Genomic DNA, 12,056 nt, shown 5'->3' with positions numbered 1-12,056 from the left:
TTTTATCCCCAAGATTATGGAAACCTGTGTTAAAAACCATAGGTGTACATAGGTGCCTGAAATTGTTGGTGTGAACCCTAAAAGAGGCATGTTCAACCTTGCTTTCTTACAAGACTGAGACAACCACCTACATTGGGTACTGGGTAGCTCTAAATCTCATAAGAAAGGGTCAGGGCAAGACACTATTCACAGGCCCTGAGACTCACATCTCTTGGAGGTTTGGATATCCAGATTACATATCTACTGACACTGTTACTCTTATTTGAACCACCTTTATCCAGAACTGAACCATCAGAGATGTGGGAAAATTGAACAATAGAAAGAACAGTTAAAGGTCCAACTCAAAAACTCTCATTTCCAAAAAGCAATGGGAAGTATGGTTAGATTGACTCCCTCATACAGTCTTCTCTTTAAACTCCACTGTGTCCTTTTAAGGGTTTCCCCCTAGTCCATCTGATAAATTCACATTTATAAATAGTTGGAGATGAGGGATTGTGACTTTACTTAAATGTAAAAGATATTCACTTACAACTGTTTCTCAAAACTGAGCCCAAATTGAGGGTGGGGATGGGGGGGGGTATCTTTTTTTCTCAGACTATCCCATGGTGGTAGGAAGTCAGGGAATCACAGATGCTAACCTCACTGCCCACTCTCTTAGGGATAGAAAGAGAAAACTTTCTACCCTGTTTTACTATACTGACACAGGAGGCCTTTCTTGGCAAGGTGCTATGAGGGTTTTATTGCCTCCCTCATCTATCTACTTTACTTCACATTGGAATTAGATGGGGAGGTTTAACTTGGAATTCCAGGGGATGATGGATGTGTGCCCCAAATTTTCCTAGTAGGAGGTATAGGAAGCACATTGTGGGTTTCAGAAGAAGAAAAATGAATTATTATTCAGTGGGCTGAACACAAAACTAAGAAATAATGGAGAGGAAGAAGGGAAACCTAACTTGTTTATTATATTTCTGGGTAACCTTAAGAACCTCTTGTTGAGTCCACCTGATCTGTTTTGCTAGCCATAGTTGATAATAGCTTTTTAACTGACAGCCATTGTTTTGACTAGCCAGTCACAATGACTCCTGTTATTGTTGCCAGCTCTACTGTCACACAGTGAATAATGACTTTACAACAGTCTTTGAAAATACAATAAGACTATCTCAAAGGTGACTATCTTAATATCCTATTGGGTGGGTCACCCAGCAATTAGGACCCAAAAAAGGCAACATTTTAGTACCAAGACAAAAATGTGTTTGTAAGGATCATGATTGAAGAAACTTTTACTCCATATGCATTAAGTACCCACCTACTCTTTGTCACACAGTCTCCCATATACATAATTATACATGATGCACTATTACAGTCTCTACCCAGAGGGTATCAAACATGGGATAGCAAACTCTTGAAAATGTTAAAGTTATATGACCACATTCCTCACCTGATGTCCATCTGTTATATATCTCAAGAAATATCAGAAGATTTGGGAGGAAGGAAGGGATCTTAAGACTCCACAAGCATTTGGATTTCAAATTATATCATCAATCATTATGCCATTAAATAGAAGTGTAGGTATTATACTACCATTATGCACAATGTACATTTGTGATGGGGAAGTATTACCTTGGCCTCTCCCCAAATGAACACGTTTCCTAGGATCTATATTCTGTTCTTTTTCTTGAATTCACAGATTTACAATGAATAAGGACTTGCCAGTGGGAATATTCCAACAGTTCGTTCTCTTACCTCCTTGGTTTTTACTTCTAGAAGTTCAAAGTTTCTGCACCCTGAATCATGATTAGTAATTTATCTTACACACATTATGATTTCTAATCATAAACAATGAAATGACCCAAACCATCAATGAGCAGACTGAGAGACTAACCTCGTTATCCTGAATGGTATTAGACCAGCAAGCCACCCTAGACTACTTGTTAGCCAGTCAGTGAGGGGGTATGTTCATTGGCTAACAACTCCTCTTGCTTTTTGGTGAATACCACTATGAAGGTACAACAATTGGTGTTTAGGATCAGGAAATAAGAGATTTGGCCCTCTTCTGTAACATGAAACAAGTAGATAACAAGATGCTCTGAGTCAGCACCTCAATATCTGAGCAGTTAACACTGACACTCCCAATGATAAAACATACTGACACCTGCACTTGGAGCTTCCCTAAGAGAATATATGAGTTATGGAGGTAAATTGGCAGAATTGGCTTATTATTAGACACTAAAATTACAAAGTAACTACATGTTTGATTCATGTTTAACCTTTCTATGCATTAGGAAGTTCCTATAGTCAGGTACATTTAGGGTTAGGTATGCAAATTTAGCAAACTTACCTAATTGTAATTCCCTAGTAGTTGATAAAAGTGGAGTTGGACAGGGTTAAGGGGGAGTTTCACTTCAGACCACTTACTAATTGATTACTTCTAAAGTTCTCTTCCCACTCAGGCAATGTGAAATCCAGAAATCTGGACTCTCAATGTTAGTACTCTGGTACACAGTACACCTGAACCATCATTTCTTTGTGTGCACATGGGGCTATGGATCAAATGCTTGCATGACTGTTAGTACTAAACTATCTGACTCATGAAACTTTGAGTTCTTATCTTCCTTTTTAGCACTTCTTTTTGCTTATGATTACTCACTTTACCATTAGAAATCATTAACAGACAAAGCTGAGGTATAATGTGGACTATTAGCAAAATGGCAGATCAAGAGCAAAATTATCTTACAAAATGAAAAATCTGAAATAATGTTAGAAATAGGAAATCAAAATAATTCAGTCATACACACACACACACACACACACACACACACACACACACAAACACACACCAAGGAATTCCAGAAGTAATGGGGGAAAAATCAACTAATTTGAAAAGAAGTGAATGAACTACTTACATTTCAATTTTAAAGCAAAAGTTTTATAAAATATTTGTGTAACCAAAAAAACCAAAGTCCAGTAAAGCTTGCAAAAGTTCTAATCCTTCCAAATAAATAAGTTTGGTATTTTTGTAATAAGATCTCTACTATTTGGAGTCAGAGGAATTACTGTTAACTTATGAGAGAAGCCAGACCTCTGTAACTTGGCTTTTTTTTGTCGGTTTTTTTATTTTTTTTTTTGTTTTGCTTTTTGGAGGGCAATTGTGGTTAAATTACTGTAACTTGGATTTTTACTTCCCACCCCAGAACAATTATGTGAGAAGATTTTGTAAAGCATAAAATACTTTTAAAAACCTGAAACAGTTATTGCTATCACTTCTCAAAAGAGAAAAAAAGGAAGGTTTCACAAACATTGGTGGACACGGCACATGGGGAGCTCATAGGAGAACAAGACTAGCATAGTATCAGTAGGCATAGGTGGGTTGCAGTCTGTATGATTGAAGGAGCTTATAGATCATTGAGATCACAGATCCATTTGAAAATTATTTTGCATCTATCTTCTCTATAAAAAGGTATTAGACAACTGTGATCAATATTCCTATAACTCACATTGATTTAAAGTAGACCTGATGCCTGTCTTTAATTAAGAGTTCTGAATTTTCAGCCAGAAGATAGTGGTTCAAATAGTTATTCTATTATTTTTTAAGGAAATGACTTCCTCTTTATATTCAGCCTCAGTTAATATGGCATATTAGATGCAGTGACCTAGATCTTGCAGTTCTAAAGAAAAAGACATCTGAAAAATTATTAAAGTGTTGTCATATGGGAAAAAAAAGAAGTAGGCAATCTCCACTGATCCAGAAGGACAACAGATAGATGCATATGAGTAATGCCTCAACACAACTGAATATTTCCTTACACTTATATCTAGGGGAAAAAATAGAATTGGATCCCTTGAAGAGTGTTGTTTCTCGATATTAGAATGTTATGTCAGAGATCAAATGAACAACTATCAGGGTTAATGTAGGAAATATTTTTTCAGTGAATATATGGTAGATTTAGATGACCCTTAAGACCACCTACAACTTAAAGATTTTATGATTTTGGCACAGTGAGAAGGAGCTTGGAGATAAACTCAATGTGAGATCTTTTTTTAAGTAGAATGAAACTTGAATTTTGGAAAATGAGTGATTTTGTTAGTGAAAGTAGCTACAAATTGTTAGACAAATATATGAATAGCAGACTATTATACTTTATTTGCTAAAGTATTTATGTATATGAATTAGTAATTGTATTTTAAATGTACTCTTTACAATTTGAAGCCTTTGGAACAAAAAAAATTGTAAGACTTCTAATTTTATAAGAAATAAGAATGTTTTGTATATGGGTTGGCCAGGTAGCACAGCAAGTAAGAGTACCAGCTTCAGTGTCGGGATGACCTGGAGATCGAATCCTGGACTCAGACACTTAGCACCCATCCAGAAACACCTGGCCTTGTAACCTTGAGCAAGTTACTTAACCCCAATTGCTTAGGGGCGGCCAGGTGGCTCAGTGAGTAAGAGCACCGGCTCCAGTGTTGGGATGACCTGGGGATCAAATCTGGGCTCAGATACTCAGCACCACACCCAGAAATAACTGGTCGTGTAACCTTGAGCAAGTTACTTAACCCTGATTGCTTAAAAAAAAAAGAATGTTTTGTATAGATGAGTGGCACATTTGAAAGCAGTTTTTCCCCCAACAAATATCATGTCATTCTTCTATTGTATGTAGCGATGAAGTTTCTCATAAAATCCAGAGAACTAAGTCTTTAATCAATCATTATCATATTGCAAAATACATAATTAGTTCTAAGGATTCCCAAGCACTTCATGACTATCAACACATTTCTAACATGGATGAACATGAATAGAAAGGTAATTTTAACAGAATCTTTTAGGGAAATAAAGAAAATAGACATCAAATGTGAATTTCAACTAATTTTCTCACCTGCCTTATGCCCAAACGATATGCAACAATGCGGTCCACTGCATCAGGATTCATTTGAGTCCACTGTAGACTATAGGAATATACTCGATGTCTGTTTTGCCACACCGGATTATAGGTGTCATAATAGAATTCAGGAGCATAGGCTTTTCCTAAAGTAAAGAAAAATGCATTAGGTTTGAATGGTAAAAAAAAAAAAAAAAAAACACAGTTTAAAGGAGCAAGTGGCACAGTGGATAGATCAGTAGGTAACCTGATATTAAATCTGGACTCAGACTCTTACTAACTGTGTGACCCTGGGCAAATCATTTAACCCCTTAGCCTCAGTTTCCTCATTTGTAAAATGAACTAGAGAAGGATATGGAAAACCACTTTAGTATCTTTGCAAAGAAAATTCCAAATGTGGTCATGAAGAGTCAGGTGCAACTGAAAAATTACCGAACAAAATAAGTACTATTAAGTATAAGTTGTATTTTATCCAATTCTCCTTCTCCTAGACCTCTGATTACTTTCTCCCCTGTTTGAACTCTCTCCTCACTTAACCTCCATCACTTTTTTTTATATTCCCACCCTCGCTGACCCTTATTTATCTATGTGTCTTCCTGGTTTGTCTTCCTTCTAACATCCCTAAGTGTAGATATTCAATAGGCTTCACAATATCAATGAAAAGATTATGGTAGGACATAAAAAGAATGAAAAATGAAGAACAACTATTAAATATATCCCCTATTTTAATAAAGTGCAATAAAATTATACCAAAAAATATTTTAAATAAAGGATGTAGAGACAGCAAGAAATCAAACAAAACAGAAAGAATGAAAAATAGAAAGAAATGTAAAGTACCACATTAGAAAAACAAACTGAGGGGTGGCTAGGTGACACAGTGAATTCAGCACTGACCCTGCAGTCAGGTGGACCTTAGTTCAAATTGGCCTCAGACACTTAACACTTAACTAGCCATGTGACCTTGGGCAAATCACTTAACCCTAATTGCCCTGCCTTCTTCCCCTCCAAAAGGCAAAAAAAAGGGAAAACTATCAACATAATTGATTATGTCAATAACAAAAGTAACAAAATTAAAAGAAAAAAAAAGAAAAAACTCAACTGAAAAATAGACCCAGGAGAGATAATTTAAGAATTAATAGTCTACCTGAAATCCATTATGAAAAAAAAAGTTCCTGGGTAACATATTTTAAGAAATTATCAAGAAAAACTTCCCTGAGCTCCTAGAACCAAAGCATAAAATAGTCATTGAAAGAATACACCAATCACCTCCTGAAAGAAATCACAAATTGAAAAATACAAAGAATATTGAAGTCAAATTCTACAATTATCAGATGAAGGAGTAAATACTGCTAATAGTCAGAAAGAAACAATTCAAATATTATGGAATGACAGTCAGCATTACACAGGACTTTGAAGGTTCTACATTAAAAGATCGGGGAACTTGGAATATGCAATTTCATAAGGCAAAGGAGCTTGGATTACAACAAAGGATCAACTACCCAGCAAAACTGAGCATAATCACTTAGGTGAGGAGATGGATATTCAATAAAATAGGGGACTTCAGACTTTCTTGAAGAAAAGACTATAGCTCAACAGAAAATTTGTCTTTCAAATATGAGACTCAAAAGAGATATAAAAAGGTAAACAGGAAAAGAAAAAAAAACATGCTATTCAATAAGGACAAATTGTTTGCATAGCTACTTTAGAAGATGATAGAACTCTTGGGAGCTGTATCTTTATTACATCATACAAAAGGGAAATACATAGAGGGAGGGAGTGGATTTAAGTTGATTTTGATGTGATGATAAAAAAACACTTGATTATTCACTAAAAAAGATTGTAATGGGAGGAGAGGAAAGGAGGAGGCAGAAAAGGGTAAATTATATCACATGAAAAGGAAGAAAATCAGATTACAGGAGTGGAAAAGAAGGGATGGAAATGAGCATCATTTTAACTTTACTCTCATCGGTTTTGGTTCAAGGAGGGAATAAGATACTCAGGTAGAGAAGTCCAACTTCTCATATAGGCAATTGGAGGGAAAAAAAGGAGAAAGAAAATGGAAGGACAGACAGAAAGGAGGTAAGAAGAAGGAAGGTAAAGGAAAGAGGGCCACTGATATAAGGGAGAGCAGACTGAGGGAGGCAGTGGTCAAAGGCAAAACCTTAGTGATGAGAGAAAGGGGAAAGAAGAGCAAAACTGGGAAGAGGGGAGGGGGTAGGGAATATGATGAAGAGAAAGACACATATAGCAATCATAACTGTGAATGTAACTAGCATGAACTGTCCCATAAAATGGAGACAGATAACAGAATGGGGAAAAAAATTGTAACTTTTCAATATGTTGCTTAAAAAAATACATTTGAAACAGGAATGCACACAGGGTAAAGGAAAAAGACTGGAGTAGAATATATTATTCTATACTAGAAGTAAAATAAAAAGGAGAGATAGCAATCCAGATATCAGACAAGGCAAAAACAAAAATAGATCTAATTAAAAGATAAGGAAGGAAATGATATCCTACTAAAAGTCACCATTGACAATGAAGCAATAAACATATACATCATATGGTAGAGCATCCAAATACTAAGAGGCGAAGGTAAGGGAGAAATTGACAGCAAAACTATACTAGTGGGGATCCCAACCTCCCCTCTCTGATCTAAACAAATCAAACCACAAAATAAACAAGAAAGAAGTTAAGGAAGTGAATAGTATTTTAGAAAAGGCAGACATTGTAGATCTCTGGAGAAAATTGTATGGGGATAGAAAGGAACATATTTTTTCTTGGTAGTACATGGAACCTACAAAAAAAAGTAACCATATATTAAAGTATAAAAACCTCAAAATCCAAAAGAGAAAGGCACAAATATTCAAAGCATCCTTTTCAGGTCATGATGCAATAAAAATTATATGTAATAAATGGCGTTGGAAAGATAAACTAAAATTAATTGGAAACAAAATAATCTAATCCTAAAGAAAAAAAAAACAATCATAGAAATAATCAATAATTTCATCCAAGACAATGACAATAATGAGACAACATATCAGAATTTATATGGTGCAATGAAAGCAATTCTTAGGGGAAGTTTACGTCTTCTTACATGAATAAAATAGTAAAAGAAGAGATCAATGACTTGGACATTGTGATAGTAATTGAATATAAAAATCCCCCTGTATTGGCTTGGTTTTCAAATTGATTGTGTTAAAACCCAGAGCTTGTTAATCCCACATGTGGGATGGACTTGTTGATGTGAAAAGAGAGTCCTGAACTGGGAGGAGCTGGTGACATAGATTTGGAGAGACAAGAGAAAGGCAGAAGAACTTTTTGGAAGCAGCACCCTCGTGGAGGCATAGAGAGACTGAGAGGATTGCTGAAGGCCACAAGATACATTGCCTCTATACATTGCCAAGATACATTGCCTCTATACATTGCCACAAGATACATTGCCAATTGCCTCTTGAAAAATATCCCCAAAAGAAAATATCCTAGGAATATTATAACCAGGTTCCAGAGTTCCCAGAACAAGGAGAAAATATTAAAAGCAGCCAAGAATAAACAATTTTATTATGATGGAAATGCAATCAGGATAACACAGGATCTAGCAGCTTCTGTGCTGAGGGATTGAAAGGCTTAGAATATGATGTTCCAAAGGTCAAAGGAGCTAGGATTAAAAAGAAAATTCACCTACCCAGAAAAACCTGAGTATAATGTTTCAGGGGAAAATATGGTCATTCAATGAAATGGAAGAATTTCAAGTATTCTGGATGAAAAAAAACATAGTTGAATAGAAAATTTGACATTCAAATACAAGAAGCAAGAGAAGCATGAGAAAGTAAACAGGGGAAAGAAATCATAAGGATCCTGTTAAAGTTGAACTATTTACATTCCTACATGGAAAAAAATAATCATTGTAACTCATAAAGCTTTTATTAGTATGAGGATAGTTGAAGGGAGAATTTATGTGTGTGTGTGTATGTAAGAGGTGTATGTATGTAAGTATATATGTGAGTGTGTGCATATGCATGTTCATGTATACATAGACAGAAGGCACTGGATGATTTGTATATGAAGGGATGATATGTAAAAAATAAAATTAGAGGTGATAGAGGAATTTATAGGGAGAAGGAGATAAAGAGAGATAGATTAGGTTAAAGTATGTCATATAAAAGAGACAAGAGAAAAATGTTACAATGGAGGGGAAGAGAAAGAAGGTAAAAGGGAATGGGACAACCTTATTCTCATTGAAGTTAACTTAAGGAGGGAATATCATACATATTCAATTGGGTATCTTACCATACAGGAAAACAGAGGTGTAAGGGGACAAGAAGGGGAATGATAGAAGTGAGGGCAGATTGGGGGAGAGGGTAGTTAGAAGGAAACATTTTTGAAAAGGCATAGGGTCAAAGGAGAAAACAGATTAAGTGGAGGATGGGATAGAATAGAGGGAAATATAGTTAGTCTTCCACAATATAACAACTATGGAAATGATTTGGGTAACTACACATGTACAACCTATAAGGGAAAATAGAACTCAAATTTTAAAAACAAATGTTTAAAAAATGGTGTTGTTGTTGTTGTTGTTTTTACATGCAACTGGGAAATAAGATATACAGGCAATGGGGTATAGAAATCATCTTACCCTACTAGAAACAGGGAAGATATAAGAGAGGACATATTGGGGGAAGGTATATTCAGTGAGCTTAATATTTGGGGGGTAGGGGTAGGAGAAGATGGGGAGAAAAAAATTGTAACTCAAAATCTTGTGGAAATGAATGTTGAAAACTAAAAATAAATAAATAAATTTAAAAAAGGAAAAAAAGAAAATTAGAATTGGCAAAGTGAAGCCAGTGAAATTGTAAGAGATCAAGAAATGATTAAACAAAATATGGATAATGAAAAAATAGAAGAGAAAGTGAAATATCTTATAAGAAAAAAAAGTTTTATAGAACAGATCAAGAAGAGATAAGTAAAAAATAATTTGACTAACTGAAAGTTTCCATCAAAAAAAATCTTGATACAGTAATACAAGAAATAATCAAAGAAAATTGTCCTGAAGCATTAGAACAAGAGGGAGGGGGGAGGGGAGTAGAAATAGAAAAAAAAATCCTTCAATCACCACTTAAAAGAGATACTATGAGGAAAACTCATAGCAATACCATAGTCAAGTTCTGAAATCCCCAGTTCAAGGAAAAAATATTAAAAGCATCAAGATTAAAATAATTTAAATATGATGGTGCCACAATTAGAATTAGACACCTAGCAGCAGACACATTAATGTACCACATGTCTTGGAACACAACATATCAAACAACAAATGAACTGGGGTTTCAGGCAAAAAATATTATACCCTGAAAAGTTAAATATTATCCTGAATGGGAAAAAATGGACATTTGATAAACTCTCAGAATTTTAACACTTCTTTAAAAAAAAATCCTGAAATTAATAGTAGATTCAACATATAAGAACCAAAAGAAATATAAGGCAAATAACAAAGACTTATTATATAATATATATATATTATAATATATATACATATATTATAATATATATATATATATAATTGGATTAGGTTATGAGAAAGATTGGGGTAAACCTGAGAATATGAATTTAAAAAGTAAAACCATTTAGAATCAGCTTAAAATTCCTCTGCAGCCACTCTACAGAGTAGAGAGCAAAGTGATACTAGTGGGGGATCTCAGCATCCCCCTCTCTGAACTTAATAAATCTAACCTTAAAATAAACAATAAAGAGGTTAAGGAGGTGAATAGAATTTTAGAAAAGTTGATATGTTAAAGCTCTGGAGAAAATTGAATGAGGGTAAAAAGGAATATACCATCGCCTCAGTGGTACATAGCACATACACAAAAATTGACTGTGTATTACAATATAAAAACCTCACAATCCAGTGCACAATGGCAGAAATATTAAATGTGTCCTTTGCAGTTCATGACACAATAAGAATGAGTGAGTTAAACAAGAAATCATAGAAACAATCAGCAACTTCATTCAAGAGAATGACAATGATGAGACAACATACCAAAACTTGTGGGATGTAGTGAAAGCAGTTCTTAGGGGAACTTTTCTATCTCTGAATGCTTACATGAATAAAATAGAGGAAAAGGAGATCAATGAATTGAACATGTAACTGAAAAAGTTAGAAAAAGAACAAACTTAAAATCCCAATTAAATACTAAATTAGTAATAATGAAAACCAAAGTGGAGAATAATAAAATTGAAATTAAGAAAGGTATTGAACTAATAAATAAAACTGAGAGTGGGTTTTATGAAAAAAATCAATAAAACTTAACCTTAAATTAAAATTAATTTAATTAAAATTAATATTAACCTTTAGTTAATTTTATAAAAAAAAAGAAAGAAAACCAAGTTAGACGTATCAAAAATGAAAAAGGTGAATTTACTTCCAATGAAGAGGAAATTTAAAAAATAACTAGGAATAATATTGCCCATTTGTATGCCCATAAATTTGACAATCAATGAAATTGATGAATATCTATAAAAATGTAAGTTGCCCAGATTAGCTGGAGAGGAATTAAAATACTTCAATAACCCCATCTCAGAAAATGAAGTTGAACATGCCATCAATGAACTTCCTGGGGAAAAAATCTTCAGTTTCAGATAGATTTACAAATGAATTCTATCAAAAATCTAAAGAACCATTAGTTCCAATATTTTATAGACTTTTTGGGAAAATTAGTTAAGAAGGAGTCCTACCAAATTCTTTTATAATGATACAAATATGGTATTGATACCTAAATTGGAAAGAGCCAAAACAGAGAAACAAAATTATAGACCAACTTCCTACATGGATATAGATGCAAAAATTTTAAATAAAACATCGGTAAAAAGATTACAGCAACTTATCACAAGAATAATACACTTTGATCAAGTAGTATTTATTACAGGAATAAAAGGCTGGTTCAATACTAGAAGAACTATCAGAATAATCAATCATATCAACAACAAAACTAGTAGAAAGCTTTTGATCATCTCAAAAGATGCGGAAAAACGTTTTGACAAGTACAATACTCATTTCCATTAAAAACACTAGAAAACATAGGGATAAATGGAGTCTTCCTTAAAAATAATAAATAGCATCTAAAACCATCAGCAAACATTATATGTAATGGGGATAAACTAGAAGCATTTCCAATAAGATCACTTGTG

General features: G+C 34.1%; 1 protein-coding gene across 1 annotated transcript in view; it reads right to left on the bottom strand.

Moving 5' to 3' along the window:
- The window catches only part of MDGA2 (MAM domain containing glycosylphosphatidylinositol anchor 2), a 990,863-nt gene that overhangs the window by 279,849 nt on the left and 698,958 nt on the right, over positions 1 to 12,056 (bottom strand). The window contains exon 10 of the mRNA XM_069082199.1: positions 4,872 to 5,020. Coding sequence (XP_068938300.1) covers positions 4,872 to 5,020 — 149 coding nt within the window. The remainder of the gene's footprint in view (positions 1 to 4,871; positions 5,021 to 12,056) is intronic.

Source organism: Petaurus breviceps, unplaced genomic scaffold (genome assembly GCF_028583685.1).
Source record: "Petaurus breviceps papuanus isolate PSGF00001 unplaced genomic scaffold, PetGlider_PUasm1.0 164, whole genome shotgun sequence".
NCBI lineage: Eukaryota > Metazoa > Chordata > Mammalia > Diprotodontia > Petauridae > Petaurus > Petaurus breviceps.
This window is presented reverse-complemented; position numbering and strand designations above follow the sequence as displayed.